Source organism: Pristiophorus japonicus, chromosome 13 (assembly GCF_044704955.1).
Source record: "Pristiophorus japonicus isolate sPriJap1 chromosome 13, sPriJap1.hap1, whole genome shotgun sequence".
Taxonomy (NCBI): Eukaryota; Metazoa; Chordata; class Chondrichthyes; family Pristiophoridae; genus Pristiophorus; species Pristiophorus japonicus.
In genome coordinates, this window is record NC_091989.1 from 107,767,986 (window position 1) to 107,789,649 (window position 21,664).

Here is a 21,664-nt window from a genome sequence, read left to right on the forward strand (position 1 = left end):
TAGAACAAACAGACAGCTCCACCACCCTTCCAAACAGGCTATTGGACACATGAAAAATCCATTCCGCAGTCAAAAAAAAAATCTCACAAGCACTCATTCAAAGACAGACACACTCTCAAAAGTCTCTCTTCATTCAACAAAGTTTATTGTTTGGCCAGCTCTATTTTTGGATCCATACTTCACTATCAGGTTCTTTTTTTTTCCTTTTCTTACACATTGATTTACTTCCTCTGTTAATTTTACGTGGGCTCGAAAAAATCGGAACCGAGGCCTTTTTTTAAAAAAAAATTAAAATTTTTGACCTTGTTCTATCTGGGTCTCTGTCTATAATTCATTCCTCTAAGATAAATGAACCATCGGGTGGAAATTACCTGTTTTCACCCTTAGTCTACTTTACCCATTTTGTTTTAGGTGATCAATTGAAGACTGACAATTCTGGAGCATAAAATGGGCTGGTGTGCCCTTTGGTGGTGTTTTACTTGCTCCGGCACCCATTCTGGATGATTTAAGATTTTTCACAATTTCTGATCTCTCAATCTTTTTGGTCAATGAGTTCTCCAAGCCCACTTCTCCTGGCCGTTACATGGCCTAAAAAGGCTCTTAATTCGGGCTCAGTCTGGGTGTTTGAGATATGCTGACATGAACCGTAGTTGATCAATCAGTTACTGTTTCTTTTCTCAATCAATTTTTGTTTTTCCGAATCACAATTTTCCCTAGTGACTCTTCCCGTTTCGTTAATTGCAATATCGCACAACAGTACTGAACACAACAGTATAACAAGAACAATTAAGACAAACAACATCCACGCGGGTATACAAATCATAGCCTTAAACTCTATCTAAACATATAGTCAATTCTCAGTCTGCGTTGTACGCCACTACAGACTGAGTCCTTAACTTATCTAAAATGGTCCTATCCCATAAGGACTCTCTTAACGTCTAGTCCTATCCCACAAGGACCCTGATCCTATCCCACAAGGACCTCCTCTTTCGATCGATAGCACTCTTTTTACCTTAAACTAATGAAGATCTCCCCGGGCTGTTTCCAGATCGGATATTTTCAGGATCAGATCCCTTCTGCCTACAAGCTGAGAAGGAAATGATTATAAAAATAACTTTAGCTCTTAAATGTCAAGTCTCGTAGATCGCAGTACCTCCACTGTGGATAACAAATTACATATGCGATTCAACAGTAAAGAGACCCTTTGCGAGCAAAAGGCTCATCTTATTCTGGCCAGTTAAGCCCTTCACTGAAGAGGCACTATTTCCGCATCCATTCACTCACAGAATAGAGGGTAAGCGATCTCGGTGGAACCTCCAAGAAGTAACTGTCGAAATCTCGCCTCTCAATTTAACTAAAAAATATGAAACTCTGACACAAACAGCTCGGTAGATGTCCCTTTAATAGATTTACTTGCTGCAAGGAAAAGTCTCACTAAGTCAAAGGCTCAGCGAAGACTTCCACAGAGGTACAAAATCACTATCTTTATACAGGAGAACAAACAAAGAAATTATGGTTCCATCACGTGTATCAGTTCTGCCCTTGCGGTCAGCAAATATAGATAAGGAGTTCTTCAATCATTTAATTAACATTACATCCTTGTTTTAATTATCTACATATCTATACACCCTTTATCTAATACTTCTAAGGTTTAGCACAGCAACAGTTACTAGTGGGGAGTATAATTCTAACAGGACGTTATTTAGAAACATAGAAACTAGGTGCAGGAGTAGGTCATTCGGCCCTTCTAGCCTGCACCGCCATTCAATGAGTTCATGGCTGAACATGCAACTTCAGTACCCCATTCCTGCTTTCTCACCATACCCCTTGATTCCCCTAGTAGTAAGGACTTCATCTAACTCCTTTTTGAATATATTTAGTGAATTGGCCTCAACAACTTTCTGTGGTAGAGAATTCCACAGGTTCACCACTCTCTGGGTGAAGAAATTCCTCCTCATCTCGGTCCTAAATGGCTTCCCCTTATCCTTAGACTGTGTCCCCTGGTTCTGGACTTCCCCAACATTGGGAACATTCTTCCTGCATCTAACCTGTCTAACCCCGTCAGAATTTTAAACGTTTCTATGAGGTCCCCTCTCATTCTTCTGAACTCCAGTGAATACAAGCCCAGTTGATCCAGTCTTTCTTGATAGATCAGTCCCGCCATCCCGGGAATCAGTCTGGTGAACCTTCGCTGCACTCCCTCAATAGCAAGAATGTCCTTCCTCAGGTTAGGAGACCAAAACTGTACACAATACTCCAGGTGTGGCCTCACCAAGGCCCTGTACAATTGTAGCAACACCTCCCTGCCACTGTACTCAAATCCCCTCGCTATGAAGGCCAACATGCCATTTGCTTTCTTAACCGCCTGCTGTACCTGCATGCCAACCTTCAGTGACTGATGTACCATGACACCCAGGTCTCTTTGCACCTCCCCTTTTCCTAATCTGTCACCATTCAGATAATAGTCTGTCTCTCTGTTTTTACCACCAAAGTGGATAACCTCACATTTATCCACATTATACTTCATCTGCCATGCATTTGCCCACTCACCTAACCTATCCAAGTCGCTCTGCAGCCTCATAGCATCCTCCTCGCAGCTCACACTGCCACCCAACTTAGTGTCATCCGCAAATTTGGAGATACTACATTTAATCCCCTCGTCTAAATCATTAATGTACAGTGTAAACAGCTGGGGCCCCAGCACAGAACCTTGTGGTACCCCACTAGTCACTGCCTGCCATTCTGAAAAGTCCCCATTTACTCCTACTCTTTGCTTCCTGTCTGACAACCAGTTCTCAATCCACTTCAGCACACTACCCCCAATCCCATGTGCTTTAACTTTGCACATTAATCTCTTGTGTGGGACCTTGTCGAAAGCCTTCTGAAAGTCCAAATATACCACATCAACTGGTTCTCCCTTGTCCACTCTACTGGAAACATCCTCAAAAAATTCCAGAAGATTTGTCAAGCATGATTTCCCTTTCACAAATCCACGCTGACTTGGACCTATCATATTACCTCTTTCCAAATGCACTGCTATGACATCCTTAATAACTGATTCCATCATTTTACCCACTACCGATGTCAGGCTGACCGGTCTATAATTCCCTGTTTTCTCTCTCCCTCCTTTTTTAAAAAGTGGGGTTACATTGGCTACCCTCCACTCCATAGGAACTGATCCAGAGTCAATGGAATGTTGGAAAATGACTGTCAATGCATCTACTATTTCCAAGGCCACCTCCTTAAGTACTCTGGGATGCAGTCTATCAGGCCCTGGGGATTTATCGGCCTTCAATCCCATCAATTTCCCCAACACAATTTCCCGACTAATAAGGATTTCCCTCAGTTCCTCCTCCTTACTAGACCCTCCGACCTCTTTTATATCCGGAAAGTTGTTTGTGTCCTCCTCAGTGAATACCGAACCAAAGTACTTGTTCAATTGGTCCGCCATTTCTTTGTTCCCCGTTATGACTTCCCGTGATTCTGACTGCAGGGGACCTACGTTTGTCTTTACTAACCTTTTTCTCTTTACATATCTATAGAAACTTTTGCAATCTTTCTTAATGTTCCCTGCAAGCTTCTTCTCATACTCCATTTTCCCTGCCCTAATCAAACCCTTTGTCCTCCTCTGCTGAGTTCTAAATTTCTCCCAGTCCCCGGGTTCGCTGCTATTTCTGGCCAATTTGTATGCCACTTCCTTGGCTTTAATGCTATCCCTGATTTCCCTTGATCGCCACGGTTGAGCCACCTTCCCTTTTTTATTTTTACGCCAGACAGGAATGTACAATTGTTATAGTTCATCCATGCGGTCTCTAAATGTCTGCCATTGCCCATCCACAGTCAACCCCTTCAGTATCATTCGCCAATCTATCCTAGCCAATTCACGCCTCATACCTTCAAAGTTACCCTTCTTTAAGTTCTGGACCATGGTCTCTGAATTAACTGTTTCATTCTCCATCCTAATGCAGAATTCCACCATATTATGGTCACTCTTCCCCAAGGGGCCTCGCACAACGAGATTGCTAATTAATCCTCTCTCATTACACAACACCCAGTCTAAGATGGCCTCCCCTCTAGTTGGTTCCTCGACATATTGGTCTAAAAAAACCATCCCTTATGCACTCCAGGAAATCCTTCTCCTGGAGGATTCTGTTAGGGAGGGTAAATTCAAGGATCCTTCGCTCACACAGATAGCTAATTAAAGAAAGGCAGGAGCCATCAGTCAAGGTTAGTATGTTTATGCAGAAACAGGCTGTCTGCTGCAGGGGCTTCTGGGAGAACAGAGACTCCATTTTGTTTTATTACAAAAGGGTATATTTAACAAAGTGTAACTTCTAAAAGTAAATTTCCACACTACTAAGAGACACTTGGTCACTCAATCAGAAAACTGGTTTGATGAGCATGGTCAGGAGATCCAAGAACTAATAGATCGCAAGCGCAGAGCATTTCTGAGCCTCAAGCAACAACCCAACTCGAGAGCAGCAAAGCAACACTACAGGCGGCTCAAGGATGAGGTGCAACAAAAAACCCGGGACCTAAAGAACAGGTGGTGGATGGAGAAAGCACAGGAGACACAACAACTGGCCGATGCCCATGATGTGCAAGGATTCTTCATCGCAGTCAAGGCCACCTACGGTCCAAACTCCCAAGGCCCCACTCCACTGCTGGCCAAGAACGAGGAAACACTCAGCAAGAACACCGAGGCAGTCAGGGCCCACTGGAAGGAGCACTTCGAAGATCTCCTCAATCGCGACTCTACTCTAGTGTTCTCGACTCCATCCCGCAGCATGCGACCCGCCACTACCTCAGTGAAACCCTAACGTTGCACGAGATAGGAAAAGCCATATGACAGCTCAAGAACAACAAGGCTACGGGAGCGGATGGAATCCCTGCTGAGGCGCTAAAGTATGGCAGAGAGGCACTGTTGACATGGATACATGACCTCATCTCTTTCATCTGGAGGGAGGAGAGCATGCCGGAAGATCTGAGATGTAGTGATCGTGACCATCTTTTTTTTTTAAAAAAAGGGGGACAAGTCTAACTGCGGCAATTACAGGGGAATCTCCCTGCTATCAGCCACTGGGAAAGTTGTCGCTAGAGTCCTCCTCAACCGTCTTCTCCCTGTGGCCGAGGAGCTCCTCCCGGAGTCACAGTGTGGATTTCGTCCCCTACGGGACACAACGGACATGATCTTTGCAGCGCGACAGCTGCAGGAAAAATGCAGGGAGCTGCGCCAGTCCTTATACATGGCCTTTTTCGACCTTACAAAGGCCTTTGACACTGTCAACCGTGAGGGTCTATGGAGCGTCTTCCATTTCAGATGCCCTCAAAAGTTTGTCAACATCCTTCGCCTGCTCCACGACGACATGCAGGCAGTGATCCTTATCAACGGATCCATTACAGACCCAATCCACGTCCGGACCAGGGTCAAACAGGGCTGCGTCATCGCTCCAACCCTCTTCTCAATCTTTCTCGCTGCCATGCTCCACCTCACAGTAACTGTTGTAATGAACGCTCCTGAAGATTAAACATCAGGATATGGTTACTGCTGTGATGCGTCGGTCACCTTTGCTTACTTTGCACATATCAAAAGTTAATGGGGTGACCCAATATAGTCAATTGTTTAAAAAAAAAAAGTAGTTAAGAACAGAAAGTGAGCCCCTGGGGTCTGTTTAGAACTGATCTGTTCCTTCTCCTTAGGCGGTCCCTCGAATCGATCTGTTTAGGTTTACACTTGTTGTAACTTGAGTGAAAACTTCAACTCGCTCAATCTGTTTCGAGCTGTGGACTAATGTTGTGAGTGGTACCTGCTGAAACAAGGTCTTGAAGCGGCTATTGCTATTAATCCCCCTGCATTCCAGTGGCAACATCAGACTTCCTGTTGTAACTCCAGGACTGTCCAGAGAAGCATGGAAGGCGAGACAGTTTCGAACATGGAAAAGCCCTTGTGTTAGAGGTGGGAGGTTTAAGGATATTTGCACATGTAATGAGCCATCAATAAACTTACCCAATGAGTGCTGCATCTATAATTAAAATATTAGGAAGGTATTCCCCTACATTGTGCATCACGTACCGTACAAGAGAAAAATAGGTCTGTAATGGGGGTTCAGTTGGGTCTATGTGACTAACGGAATGCTTTACCTTTAGGGAAGCCCAGCCTCGCACTCAGAAGACACAGCAAATGTGAAAGAAGATGCACCAAGCGCAAAGGCCACCAACGCAGCCTCCGATGATGAAGGGGATACGTGCTCAATCTGTTTCGAGCCGTGGACTAATGCAGGAGAGCACCGTCTTGCTGCTCTGCGGTGTGGCCATCTCTTTGGGTTTACTTGCATCGATCGGTGGCTGAGGGGACAAGGAGGAAAATGTCCGCAGGTAAACTGGCAGCACGGTTTTGGGGGCGAGAATCAATAATTCACATTTTTTGTTTGTGTTTCACTAACGAGAGCTGCCCGAGTGACTTGAACTAAATGAGGTTGGTCGGGAGTTGGTTAAAAACTTTTTGTTCTGATGGGTTTCACTGCATTTCAGCCGGGACGGTGAATTTATGGAGTGGTCAGTGACACTTGAAACATGGTCTGAAGGCCACTCGTGCTCGCCTGCAGCCACCAACAAACCTGCCGCTCCACTTAATTCAGAGCCCACCAACTGTGGGAGGTTGCAGGAGAGAATATTTTGAGGGAAAAGGGATTCTGAGTTTTGATTTTGTTTTTATGGTGTGAGTGGCCTTTGATGTATGTATTCATAGTTCCCTGAAACACAAATCCAAGTTCACCCTGAGATCTGGAAACAGCAGTGGTCACCATGCCAGTGTCATTGTCAGTGTTGGGAATGGAGAAGTGGCAAAGGAGATTTATAGAGAAATGATGGGGGGGAGAGACACAAGAGTTTGTGAATTCTCCCCTGTCAAATTAAAAGGTTGAATGAAAATTGAAACTGTTTTATAACTGACTGAACAAAACCTGTGCTGGAAGCCTGTCTGTGTTTGGCTTTTGCAGTGTAATAAGAAAGCTAAGCGGTCAGATGTGGTGTTGCTGTATGCCCGAGCACTGAAAGCTGTGGATACCAGTGAACAGGAGCGATTGAAGAGGTATACACTAATTACATGCCAATACTTGTGACTCTAATTTCTTGTTTCTCACTTTCAAAAAACAAAACACTGCCTTACTTCAGTGGAGGGAGTTCTATGCACCATTTAGGTTACAAAGCTGCAATGGGGACGTGCTCACATTGCAGAGAGTCCAAGGAAGCTCAATAAGAATGATTGAGAAAGGTTATTAAAGTTTAATATCTGCAGCCTAGATGTGGGCACCGTAGTGTAGTGATTATGTAACTGGACTACTAATCCAGAGAATGAGTTCAAATCCCATCATGGCGGTTTGATAATTTGAATATTCGAAAAATGGTATCCATTTAAAAATGACCATGAAGCTGTTAAATTGTCACATAAAGTCAACCTGCCGTCCTGTCTACGTGTGACTCCAGCAATTGACTCTTAGCTGCTCTCTGAAGTGGCCAAGCAAACCACTCAGTTATTACCACATTTCCTGTGTGCCAATTACTGTATATTAGATTGTGTGTGTGTGTTTTGTTTTCTCCCTCTCTTTCTGCCCCCCCCCCCCAGCCCCGGTGTTTGTGTTTCTGTAGTTGTACAGGAAATAGATGCTGGCCTTACCAACGTCGCCCACATCCTGAGAATAAATTTAAAATAAAGCCAAGAGAGAAGATGGTTAAGGGGCCACCTCATAGCATGCAAAATATGAAATGGCTCAAATAAAGGAAATCAGTGAATATATTGGGGACCGGAATTTGCTGGAGCCAGTGTTTCAGGCCATTTCCTCCAGGAAGGTGATCGATGCCTGGGCTTCTGCTGATGTTATGCTGACAGCTAGCATGCACTTGCACAACCAATAGGGTTGCAGAAGACTTCTGCTTTAAGCAACCTAGGAAGCTCAACATAGAAACATAGAAAATATGTGCAGGAATAGGCCATTCGGCCCTTCGAGCCTGCACCACCATTGGATAAGATCATGGCTGGTCATTCCCTCAGTACCCCTTTCCTGCTTTCTCCCCAACCACTTGATCCCCTTAGCCGTAAGGGCCATATCTAACTCCCTCTTGAATATATCCAATGAACTGGCATCAACAACTCTCTGCGGCAGGGAATTCCACAGGTTAACAACTCTGAGTGAAGAGGTTTCTCCTCATCTCAGTCCTAAATGGCCTACCCCTTATCCTAAGACTCTGTCCCCTGATTCTGGACTTCCCCAACATCGGGAACATTCTTCCCGCATCTAACCTATCCCGTCCCGTCAGAATCTTGTATGTTTCTATGAGATCCCCCCTCATCCTTCTAAACTCCAATGTATAAAGGCCCAGTTGATCCAAAGTCTCCTCATATGTCAGTCCGGCCATCCTGGGAATCAGTCTGGTGAACCTTCGCTGCACTCCCTCAATAGCAAGAATGTCCTTCCTCAGATTAGGAGACCAAAATTGAACACAATATTCCAGGTGAGGCCTCAACAAGGCCCTGTACAACTGCAGTAAGACCTCCCTGCTCCTATACTCAAATCCCCTAGTTATGAAGACCAACATACCATTTGCCTTCTTTACCGCCTGCTGCACCTGTATGCCAACTTTCAATGACTGATGTACCATGACACCCAGGTCTCATTGCACCTCCCCTTTTCCTAATCTGCCACCATTCAGATAATCTGTCTTCGTGTTTTTGCCCCCAAAGTGGATAACCTCCTATTTATCCACATTATACTGTATCTGCCATGCATTTGCCCACTCACCTAACCTGTCTAAGTCACCCTACAGCCTCTTAGTATCCCCCTCACAGCTCTCACCGCCACCCAATTTAGTGTCATCTGCAAACTTGGCGATATTACACTCAATTCCTTTTCTAAATCATTAAATGTATATTGTAAAGATCTGGGTCCCAGCACTGAGCCCTGCGGCATCCCACTAGTCACTGCCTGTCATTCTGAAAAGGACCCGTTTATCCCGACTCTCTGCTTCCTGTCTGCCAACCAGTTCCCTATCCATGTCAGTACATTACCCCCAATACCATGTGCTTTGATCTTGTGTGGGACCTTGTCAAAAGCCTTTTGAAAGCACATCCACTGGTTGTCCCTTGTCCACTATACTAGTTACATCCTCAAAAAAATTCCAGAAGATTTGTCAAGCATGATATCTCCTTCATAAATCTATGCTGACTTGGACCGATCCTGTCACTGCTTTCCAAATGCGCTGCTATATCATCCTTAATAATTGATTCCAACATTTTCCCCACCACTGATGTTAATGAGGCCTCAAAGCCCCAACCTTCTCCAGCTTCCCTGGGGTTTCCTAGGTTGCTTAAAACAGAAGTTTTCTGCAACCCCATTGGTTGTGCAAGTGCATGCTAGCTGTCAGCATAACTGCAGCCGAGGCCCAGGCACCGGTCACCTTCCTGGAGGAAATGGCCTGAAACACTGGCTCCAGCAAATTCCGGTCCACTTAAATCTTGGCTGTATTGTCGAGAAGCCCTAACGGAAAAAAAGAAAGACTTGTATTTATGTAGCGCCTTTCACAACCAGGAGACATCTCAAAGTGCTTTACAGCCAATGAAGTACTTTTGGAGTGTAGTCACTGTTGTAATGTGGGAAACGCGGCAGCCAATTTGCACACAGCAAGCACCCGCAAACAGTAATGTGATAATGACCAGATAATCAGTTTTTTTGTTATGTTGATTGAAGGATAGATAATTGGCAAGGACACCGGGAATCACTCCCCCCTGCTCTTTGAAATAGTGCCGTGGGATTTTTTGCGTCCACTTGAGAAGGCAGATGGGGCTTCGGTTTAATGTCTCAACTGAAAGACGGCACCTCCGACAGTGCAGAACTCCCTCAGCACTGCACTAGAGTGTCAGCCTAAATTCACGTGCTCAAGTTTCTGGAGTGGGACTTGAACCCACAACCTTCTGACTCTGAGGCGATTGTGCTACCCACTGAGCCACACCAACACCTGGTGTGAAACAAAGTGTGTCCCTATAGGGAGTGAGGGGGAATGCTTCACCTCTAGCTACTCTCCCACAAGCTCAGAATGGAATGAAAATAAGACCATTCAGAAAGCTCTCGTCACTTTCTCCTTTTCCTTTTTACTGCGATCTTGCAAATATTTTCTAAAACGGCTTCTTCCTCTCCTGCCCTCCCAACATATTGGAAAGAAAGGGGGAAACGTACTGAAATCAGGAAAGATTAATTCTAATTTAACTCTTGGCTTTTTAGTCGGAATGCTGCTGTAAAGTATTGTGGCACTTTTCTCTCCATCCCAAACCATGCATAATGCTGGCCTGAGAATGTGGCTATAATCTGTTTCCAAGTCTCTGGCAATGTTACTCTGAATCTGACTCCTATGGGTGTTACATTGTGGAGAGGGAGACTCCTTCTTTTTCTTCTCTCTGTTCTTTCCTGCATGGGGTAAGAGTCTGCCCTCCATTCGCCACCTTCCTTGCAGTGGCCAAACTATGTTGGGTACCGAAGCTAGTCACTTGAGTCAAATAGTTGTGGATTCAAGACGGCCCCCCCCCCCCCCCGGGACTTGAGCTCACAATCCATGCTGACACTCAGGAGGGTGCTGCATGGTGTCCTGTTTGATGAGATGGTAAACCGTTGCAAGTCAATGTAAAATATCCCATTGTACTATTTCAAAGAAGGGCTGGTGCGTTCTTCCCGGGATCCTAGCCAATATTTATCCCTCGACTAACATCCCTAGAACAGATGAAATGGTCATTATCACATTGCTGTTTGTGGGAGCTTACTGTGCGCACATTGGCTGCCATTTTTCCGATATTAGTGACTACTTCAATAAGTACTTCATTGACCGGAAAGCACCTTGGGATGCGCTATATAAATGAGTTATTTCTTACTGAGTACAAAATATTGAACGGGTATTATATTGAGTGAGGTCTGCCGATTCCCTCGCAGTTCCTGTACCGTGTTTTCCATTTTTCACTTTGGGATTTCATTGAATTTTGTCCCTTTGCCTTCACTTCTCTCCTCCTTTCTCCTGGGCAGTGATCTGGAGAAGGAGCAGATGTTGCGCCGGAAGGCAGAGCTGGAATCTGCGCAGTGTCGTCTCCAGCTGCAGTTCTTGACTGACGAGTGCACCAAGTTACGTAAACAGCTGCAGGTAAGGATCAATCTACTGCAAATCCGCATCAATAAATGCAGAAAACTGGCTCTTTACAATTGGATTTTGTGTGTGTTTTCTATTTTTCAAATAGTGTAACTGTACATTGTGTCTGTACCTGTGCATGCCAATTGCTGTATATGGATTCTGTGTATATATTTCCCATTTGTACTTCTATATTTGTACAATAATCACCTGGTTGTAATGGTCAATCCGTCTTTGCCAGCACTGAAACCCATGTAAGAACATAAGAAATAGGAGTAGGCGTAGGCCATTTGGCCCCTCGAGCCTTCTCCGCCATTTAATACGATCATAGTTGATCTGATCATGGACTCAGCTCCACTTCCCTACCCGCTCCCCATAACTCCTTATCCCCTTATCGATTAAGAAACTGTCTATCTCTGTCTTAAATTTATTCAATGTCCCAGCTTCCACAGCTCTCTGAAGCAGCGAATTCCGCAGATTTACAACCCTCAGAAGAAATTTCTCCTCATCTCAGTTTTAAATGGGCAGCCCCTTATTCTAAGATTATGCCCCCTAGTTCTAGTCTCCGTTATCAGTGGAAACATCCTCTCTGCATCCTCTCTTGTCAAGCCCTCTCATGATCTTATGTTTCGATAAGATCACCTTTCATTCTTCTGAATTCCAATGAGTAGAGGCCCAACCTACTCAACCTTTCTTCATAAGTCAACCCCCTCATCTCTGGAATCAACCTAGTGAACCTTCTCTGAACTGCCCTCCAAAGCAAATATATCCTTCCTTAAATATAGAAACCAAAACTGTACGCAGTATTTCAGGTGTGGCCTCACCAATACCCTACATAACTGTAGCAAGACTTCCCTGCTTTTATACTCCATCCCCTTTACAGTAAAGGCCAAAATTCCATTGGCCTTCCTGATCACTTGCTGTACCTGCATACTATCATTTTGTGTTTCATCCACAAGTACCCCCAGGTAATGCAATTTTTCTCCATTTAAATAATAACTTGCTCTTTGATTTTTTTTTTTCTGCCAAAGTGCATGACCTCACACTTTCTAACATTATACTCCATCTGCCAAATTTTTGCCCACTCACTGAGCCTGTCCATGTCCTTTTGCTGATTTTTTTTGTGTCCTCCTCACACATTGCTTTTCCTCCCATCTTTGTATCGTCAGCAAACTTGGCTACGTTACACTCGGTCCCTTCTTCCAAGTCGTTAATATAGATTTTAAATAGTTGGGGTCCCAGCACTGATCCCTGTGGCACCCCACTACTGTTACTGATTGCCAACCCGAGAATGATCCATTTATCCCGACTCTCTGTATTATGTTAGTTTGCCAGTCCTCTCTCCATGCTAATATATTACCCCCAACCCTGTGAACTTTTATCTTGTGCAGTAACCATTTATATGGCACCTTGTCAAATACCTTCTGGAAGTCCAAATACACCACATCCACTGGTTCCCCTTTATCTACAGGCAGCGGAAAGAGCGTGCAGCAAACCAGTCCCACCCACCCCTTCCCTCAACGACTATCTGTCCCACCTGTGACAGAGACTGTGGTTCTCGTGTTGAACTGTGTAGCCACCTAAGAACTCATGCTAAGAGTGGAAGGAAGTCTTACTCGATTCCGAGGGACTGCCTATGATGATGATGATGATTTATCCACCCTGTTCGTTGCATCCTCAGAACTCCAGCAAATTTGTCAAACATGACTTCCCCTTAATAATTCCATGCTGACTGCCTGACCAAATTATGCTTTTCCAAATGTCCTGCTATTGCTTCTTTAATAATGGACTCCACCATTTTTCCAACCACAGATGTTAGGCTAACTGGTCTATTGTTTCCTGCTTTTTGTCTGCTTCCTTTTTTAAGTAGGGGTGTTACATTTGCAGTTTTCCAATCTGCTGGGACCTCCCCAGAATCCAGGGAATTTTGGTCAATTACAATCAATGCATCCACTATTCCTGCCGCTACTTCTCAAGACCCGAGGATGCAAGCCATCAGGTCCCGAGGATTTATCCGCCTTTAGTCTCATTATCTTACTGAGTACCACCTCCTTAGTGATTGTGATTGTGTTAAGTTCCTCCCTCCCCTCCCCCCCCATAGCTCCTTGACTATCCACTGTTGGAATATTGTTAGTGTCCTCTACTGTAAAGACTGATACAAAATATTTGTTCAGAGTTTCTGCCATCTCCATGTTCCCCATTACTAATTCCCCGGTCTCGTCCTCTAAGAAACCAACATTTACTTTAGCCACTCTTTTCCTTTTTATATACCTGTAGAAACTCTTGCTATCTGTTTTTATATTTTGTGCTAGTTTACTTTCATAGTCTATCTTCCCTTTCTTAATCATTTTTTTAGTCATTCTTTGCTGGTTTTTAAAAGCTTCCCAATCTTCTGTCCTCCCACTAGTGTTGGCCACTTTGTATGCCCTTGTTTTTAATTGGATACTGTCCTTTATTTCTTTAGTTAGCCACGGATGGCTCTCTTTTCTCTGTGATTCTGTATCTGTGTAGTTGTGTTTCTCAACTGTAGGGTTCAATATTATACTTCTAATCTTGCACTTATTGAGTAAGAAACCTTCATATCTAGATAACTGCTGCGCTTAACAGTGAGCTACAATTAGAGGCACACTACTTTTAATCTGCTCGTGTATATAAAGCCAAGACTGGCATCGTCTAACTGATGCTTCAGGCTATTCTGTATGCCAGGTGTTTTCTGATCGCTCTGTATGGTTCCGCTGAGTGCTGCTCTCCTAACACTCTGCTGTGTAATACAGGGACTCGGTGCAAATCTGTGGGATCGACTCCCATGTTTACTTTGTAGGAACATGCAACCTTAACCCAGCAGCAGATGGTTCGCAGCAAGCTCGGCTCTACATTCTTAATGCAGCTACGGTTCGCTTTTACTCCTGTACTATAAAAGTACCTTTTAGATTTGCTGCAGAATCCCAATGCTCCCCCTTCCCCTCCCCCCATTTGTCTGCCTGAGCCTCAATCCTTGCTTCCCTCCACCAGCACAAGTAGAGGAAGTTTGGGCGAAATGTCTGCTACCTGGTGAGGTTTGCTATGTGGAGAATGCGTTGGATGTAAACAACTGGTTGGTGTTGCATTCAACAAGTGCCCCTCGTCAGCAGTTGAATGTCAGTACTCACGTGTTGAATCAGACTCTGACATATCGATCAGTCAGAAATAATGATTGAATTTTTTGTTAAACTCCATCATACGAGATGCACTGAACATTGAATTCATAGGTGTGTGAGTGTTGTATGCATGTGTATATCTATGTATTAAATTCGATCTGTGGATGTAGTTCTCTCTGTATTAAATTGTCTCTGGATGTAGCGATACTGAATTGTCCCCGTGGGTGGTGCTCTCTTTTTGAATTGGCTGTACAGGTGTATACCAATGAAAGAGTACGAAAAGGCCACCATACCCGCCCCATCCAGATTCAGTGCCAGCACCTGCAGCATTTACTTTTCCCCCGCGCTGCACAATCTTCAGGGGGAGGAAAAAAAATAGGGAACCTATGGCCAGTTCATAAAATAGTCGGGGTAAATTCCCCCTAAGGTAATGGAGCAGGCTGCAGGAGAGCGCGGTCGCCCATTACTACTCAATGGCCCCAATTTTGCGGTCAGTGGAGAAGGGATACCACTGATCTGGGGGGGGAAACTGTGTACACAACTTTAGCAGGCTCTAGAGCGCAGATTTCCTCTTTGACGTCCGTTTGAATTTGGTGTCTTCTACGTGTTATCTGTGGCATCAACAGTGCAAGCAGCAGGTAGGCTGGTCAACCAATCAGATTGAACAATTCTCACAGACAGCAAAGCAGGGAATATAAATCACATTTAAATCATTGCGCAGAAAGCGAAATAAAGAGTGGAGCATACACATGGGATTATGGGAGAAATGCAAATATCAGAACAAAGACCGTCATAAAATATAACTCGTTATTTTATTAAAAGTCTGCAATTTTTAAATGTTCTGAGGAAGGAGACTCCACACTTGTAAAATTTATTTTTTAGGGCCAAAAAGGTTGTTCAGTAACTCTGACTTAGTACGCCAATGTTATCAGTTTTACACAGTAATAACGGCAAGTGCCAACAGCCTTGCCATTATTATTACCGCAAATTATAGGCCATAATCCCAGCTAACTTGAAGTTTACACTCTAACTGGCGATGGCATCCTCTCAGTAGTTTGTTCTCGCCTGTTTTGCTGGTCTGTACCATGGGGTGATGTCTAGCTGCAGACAGAGCACTTTACCCTAACACTGCCTAACTATTTTAAATGTGTACTCTCTAGTTTTACCATTCCTGTCCATCTCGACCTATTCAACTAGACTGTATCCAAACCAATCCAATCCCTTCATTTAAAACAAGCTTCCATCGTCCCCTTATTCTATGATTCTCTAAAGTAAATAACACTAAGGCTGGTATCTTTCAGGTTGCCCTGCTCGGCACATCTAGATGCTCTGTATCCTTTGCCATGCCTGGGGACTGAGACTAGACACAATACTCAGTTGTAGATGTATCAAAGCCTTGCGTAGCCTCAGTAAACGCTCTTTGTATCAATTCATCCTAAAACTTTTTTCCTGTAGCCACGTTACACTGCCTTTATAAAAACCAGGAATGATCCCTTCGCGCTTGATCTGTTACTTTAAATGGTATTCCTGCATGGTGTAAACATGGCTGCAGTCTCCCCATCCCAAATGCTGCACTAAAGGACAGTCACATTTGAGTCCACTTATCTAAACTGACCTGAAATCTGTTGATTTTGGTCTAAATTACTAACCCTGTGTACGTTTTCTGTAAATGTCGAGTTGATAAATGATTGTTTCTCTTCCCCCCCCCCCCCCCCCGCCATCAAATTATTATTCAAAATCATAACAGCAGTGGTCCCAAACACTGAGCTTTCTGGAACTCAACTCATGGCCATACAAATGAGAGCAGGAAGGAAGTGATCAAAGCTGCGATAGAGAAATTAAAATCTCTGTGTGTAGCTCTACATTAAATTCCCTGTGTTTGTTATAGCTCTATGTATTAAATGCCCTGTGTGTGTGTGTAGCTCTATGTATTAAATGCCGTGTGTGTGTGTAGCTCTATGTATTAAATGCCCTGTGTGTGTGTAGCTCTATGTATTAAATGCCGTGTGTGTGTAGCTATGTTTTGAATTCAATGTGTGAGAAGGATTGGAACTAATCCAGGTAGAGACAAAGAACTTGCAAGTAACATTGAGGCAATAATTGAGAATCATTTAAACCACAAATGGGCTGGAGGGCAGAGACAACAGGATTTCAAATGAATCTGCGCATAAACTAGAAGATAGCAGCTGGTGTGTCGAGTTTCCTCCACATGTAGCTGTATTTTGATTTTTTTGTCACTGTATCTTGAGTCCACTTATCTAAACTGACCTGAAATCTGTTGATTTTGGTCTAAATTACTAACCCTGTGTACGTTTTCTGTGTGTGTATTGGATTCCCTGTGTCTATGTATTTAAAGTTGCATATTAAATCCTGTGTACATATGTATAGCCATATACTGAATAGCCTTTGAATATTGCTATATGTTGGATTCCCTCTGACTGACTATATTGGACTGTGTGTATGTATGTAGTTGTATATTTGGACCCTTTGCGAATATGATGCTGAATTTTCTGTGTTGCTACTGCAGGAGCTGAGATGTCTAATCGCCAAGCACGGTCCAAGTGCTTCGCAAGGCCCCTCCAGTTCCCATAATTCCCTTACTGGTCACTCCAGCTTCAGTCAAAGCCAGTGCAAGTACCAATTTGAGAAAGGGATCATGGTTTCACAGAGTGGGAACTGTCGCGTCATGGCGTACTGCGCTTCGATGAGCTGTCTCGTTGTGTCCCAACCTTCTCCCCAAACAACTCTCCTACCTGGTAAGCTTCAGAGGGGTTTCTACAAAACCACTAAAGTGTTGACCATTATGTACATTACAGTTCACAAAAATCAATCTCCTCGCTACTTTATCATTAAATATCTCACTTTAATTTTTACTCATTAATTTCCCCTAATTTGAGGCTTCTGTTTTCTGTACCAGTCCCCTCTCCCTGCCTTGATCTCTTCCCTGCTGCTTTCGGTGTTCTTGGTCCTTTCTTCCCTCAGCATTGAGATTCTGAACTATGTAGATCTTGCTGTATGATGGATGATCTGTGTGTAAGGGTATCAGTATATTACAAAACCTTAACTGAAGATTGTAATTGGATCTTTAAGTGGAGTGTATATGTTGTGATACGCAAGGTATCGCAATTGTGTGGGACAGGCTCGATGGACCAGATAGTCTTTACCTGTCCGTCATTATTCGTATGTTTGTATCTTTACACCCAGCTCATAATGGTCCTGTGTACAGAAGATCTGTGTCCTTGTTGTACTTTCCAGACATAATCATAATATTTATTCAAAGCATTTCTCCTCAATAATTTGAGCACTTTCTGCAGTTTAACTCCAGAAATTAGCCTATTTTAGACACCAGCTTTGTGTTTAATGGCAGGAAGAAGCCGAGTGTGTGTAATTCACGTTGCAAATTAAGGTAATTCCTAACTGATCAATTTTTGCCACCCGGGCTCACTTTGTTTGTCTGGTACACAGGGTGTGGCGTGAAGAAGATCAGTGGGGTGAACTTCCGCAGCACCCAGTACGTCCCGATCCATTCCAAACAGATCCGAGGCCTGGCGTTCAGTGACCGCTCAGACAGTGTCCTCCTGTCTGCATCGCTGGACAACACCATCAAATTAACCAGGTAAATGGGTATCGAGCTGCAGTGGCCATTGTGGCACGGAGGAGAGGAATCGAACCATTGACGGCGCAGTTTGTACTGTGTAGCCATCCAGACAAATGAACAAGGCTCTTTGTTGGGCAGTGCCTATTAACTCCTTTTAGGAGTTGAGGAACACGGCAACATCAAACCTATTCAGATATGTTGCCCTGAGGTTCTCCTTTTTTCTACATGTCTCCTGGCTGCCTGGGGTCGGAGGGAGTGGGGGAGAAATAGGACCCTCTGCACACTTGTGATTTGACTAAATCAATTGGTTTGGACTTGCTGTTTTCACCAACAATAAAAGTTACCACTTTCAGCTTCCAGGACCCCTCTCTATTCCATCTCCATGCTCTGGCACAGATGGGGTTGCGCATGGCCTGCTCCCTGGATGTTTTTTTCCCCCTCACCAATTTTTCTCCTCTTGAAGGTGTTGACTCCTTGCTGGAGTCTGGTTCTATGGGCAGCCATCACTCGCCAGTACCTCACCTATGTGGCTGCTATGTATATGTGAGCCTCGACAGTCAGTCAGATTATTTGACTGCCAACGAATCACAGCTAAGCATGGTCCTCACCCACACATGCACTTCTGTAAGGAGTTGCTGGTAATTAGGAGCAGGATCCCTGGTTGCTCCTTTCCCTCCCAGGTCAGTATGGCAGGTAAGTGGTTATGGTGCTGGACTTGCAGTCCAGAGGTTGAGTTCAAATCACACCATGGCAAGATGCGACATTGAATTCAATAAATCTGGTAATGTGTGGGCACCCCAAAAATGGACACAAAAGCTGCCAGATTGTTGGACAGTAATGAGCCAGTGGTTTTTTACATCAGTAAGAGATGCCTGCTCTGGCCAACATGTGACTCCAGTGTCCCATTCTACATGATTGTAATGTCCTCTGAAGTGTCTTAACAAGAAGTTGCAAAAAAAAACAATCCCTAGAAGGCCCACCACTCTCTTCTTGACTTGGGAAGGTATTATTGGCGCTTCTCATCCCAAGAAGAAATTGTAACTCGGGGCTGCTCATGCCAATTGTAGTGCCCCAGTTTGAAACTGGCCAGGGCTCAAAGCCAAGTACTTCCTGGTCTTTACGATCCTGCTACTCACTGGCTATACTCACTAAGGAAAGCAGTCCAGAATTACAGCTATGTCTCACCAACTGAATTGAATTGTTTTGTGGCAAAAGTGCCAGACCCCCAGCAGCATTCCCAAGATGTTTTCCATTCCTCACCCTGTACTTGGCTTAAGCTGCCTGCAAAATGACCCTGTTAATTGCTATCTCTGCAGTCTGATTGCCAACACCGTCGTGCAGACGTACAATACTGGTCGCCCTGTCTGGAGCTGCTGCTGGTGTTCTGATGACACAAACTACATCTATGCTGGGTTGATAAATGGGTCCATCCTGATCTACGACATGAGGGACACCACCACACACGTTCAGGAGCTGCCGCCACAAGGTTCCAGGTGTGTGTTTTCAGTCCATTGTGGGGTTTTACATTTTACTGGCGTGCTTGACCAGCTCCCCGGGCGGCAGCAGCAGGCACACAGAGGTCTGGATCTCTCAGGAGCTGATGGTGTGGGGCTTCTTCTAATGGGCTGGGTGGGAAGTCCCACCTGCAATTTGCTCAAATATCCAGTTGTGTAACTCTGCTTTTTTTTAAACTGTCTGAAGGCTGGATTAAAGGATATATATGGTGTATTGTACAGTGATTGATGGGGTCAGGGATTGGAAGGTGGAAGAGACTAGGGCACCTGTACCTTTGAATAACTATTCACAGACGTCACATGACTGACACACATTGTATCCTAGAAAAATTGTCCCTCACATCTGTTCTATTTTTCTTAGGATCTGCCTCAGTTATTACTCCTTAGAGAGTTTTCTGATCTATGTATAACAACTACTGGCTGCATTAATAGTTGTGATTCTCTCTCTTGCCCTCTTCCTCTCTTAATGCAATGCTGGATGTAAATAGATTTTAATTCTCTCTCGTGAATGGTACAGATTATAACACTTTTTTCCCCCACTTGTACATTTAAATGTTTAGGTGTCCAGTGACGTCACTGTCCTACCTCCCACGTATGGCGTCAACAGCATTTCCTTGTGGTGGTCTGGTGGCTGGTACTCTGGAGGGGGGCTGCTTCTGGGAGCAGAAATCCACAGACACGTACAAGGCACACCTACTGCCCCTGGAGGTTGGGAGCTGCACAGATATACAGATCGAACCCACGATGCGACACTGCCTCGTTACGTACAGGCCAGGTAGATGGAGCAGCGTTTGGGAGGGGAGGGGGGCGGCTGCTATTGAGTGCCTAATGGAACAATGTGGGCAGTCTGACTTGGCTTGCAAATCCAAGTGACCGATCAGAGTGGCTGCAAAACTGTGGCTCCAGTTTGAAAAGATTAAGGGCAAAGTTTCACCGCCTCCTCTTGGAAAAGGTTGTGCGTAACCAAATCATACAGACCAGACGGCCTGGGCTCAATTCCCAATCTGTACGATGTTACCGGATTCTATCCAGGGTGTACTAGGCTGGCACGATTGGCTTCAGTGCCCTTGGGTGAGGAAGGGTAGAACCAGGCTGGGTTGCATAATCGTGAAAGCTGTCCAGTCACCTTTGATCAGGCTCCACATGGCTTGCCAACACTCTGTGTCTAGGCTCACGCACGAACATTGGCCACTTTCCTGGTCTTGCAGGGCTGCTGGGGATTGGGGAGTTGGATCTCGGCAAACGTCCTTGCCTGTAGGAGGGGAGAAGTTTGTCTGTTCAGAATTAAAAACCATTTCCAGTCTTGAATGCAATATTAATGTTTTTTTTTAAAAAAGGTAAAACCCACAGTTCTTTACGGTGTGTGGTGATGGAGCTGTCAAGTAGTCCCTGCCCGGAGTCACTCGAGAGCCTCATCTGCACATGTTACCCAGTGCAGACGTTCAATGCGGGCCCCACGTGTAAACTGCTAACCAAAAATGCCATTTTCACCAGTCCGGAGAAGGACGGCAGTGTTCTGGTGTGTGCTGGGGACGAGGCGACCAACAGCGCTATGGTAAGCGATGGAGATTCTTTATAACCTACAACTGTGTCATCGGCTGCATTTTGGATATCGACTTTATCCTGTCTTCCTTGAGGTTCTTTACTCAGTCTTGCTCCAGGAGTGCAGCATGACTGCTGCTTAGGTTAATGGGGACAAATGTTGCATTAAGTTCTAATGTATTTAGTGCACAAATCTGGTAAAATGATTGAAGTAAAATTGTCCCAAAGATAGGAGAATACACCACTGTGCAGCGTTGTTAACATTTGGTTTTCTCGACGTGTAATGTCCCAGGAGGAAAGGGCAGGTAATCGATTAGATTCTGCAACCAAGCCGGTGGGATGCACCAGCATGGGACCCCCAGCTAATTTTCCTGAAACTTGAATGGGTAGTGATTGCTAATGAGCCTGTGCCCTACTGCGGTGCACTGCAGGATGCCTGTCTGCTTCGCGGCACTTGATTGTCAGCAGCTTTAGTTTACTGGCGCGGTACAGCTGCCGTGAAGACTGGTGTGTCTTCGGGCTGCACTACAGATAATGCCTACTCATGGTGCCTTTATGAATACAGGTGTTCAGGGTTCACAGATTCTGCACTACACCTGTGAGTGCAGTGCATGCTGAGTGGCTTGTTGTGCATCATCTGTCTGTGACTTGATTCTGACTGCGTTGATGCCCATTTTACTGGTTTCTGGTTTGTGCTTTTGGATGTGCAT

General features: G+C 44.7%; 1 protein-coding gene across 5 annotated transcripts in view; it reads left to right on the plus strand.

Moving 5' to 3' along the window:
* The window catches only part of rfwd3 (ring finger and WD repeat domain 3), a 57,401-nt gene that overhangs the window by 33,822 nt on the left and 1,915 nt on the right, over positions 1 to 21,664 (plus strand). For all 5 annotated transcript variants that reach the window (XM_070897848.1, XM_070897846.1, XM_070897845.1 and 2 more), the window contains exons 5-12: positions 6,148 to 6,375; positions 6,999 to 7,090; positions 11,064 to 11,178; positions 16,828 to 17,056; positions 17,766 to 17,916; positions 19,215 to 19,391; positions 19,973 to 20,187; positions 20,750 to 20,967. In XM_070897848.1, coding sequence (XP_070753949.1) covers positions 6,148 to 6,375; positions 6,999 to 7,090; positions 11,064 to 11,178; positions 16,828 to 17,056; positions 17,766 to 17,916; positions 19,215 to 19,391; positions 19,973 to 20,187; positions 20,750 to 20,967 — 1,425 coding nt within the window. The remainder of the gene's footprint in view (positions 1 to 6,147; positions 6,376 to 6,998; positions 7,091 to 11,063; positions 11,179 to 16,827; positions 17,057 to 17,765; positions 17,917 to 19,214; positions 19,392 to 19,972; positions 20,188 to 20,749; positions 20,968 to 21,664) is intronic.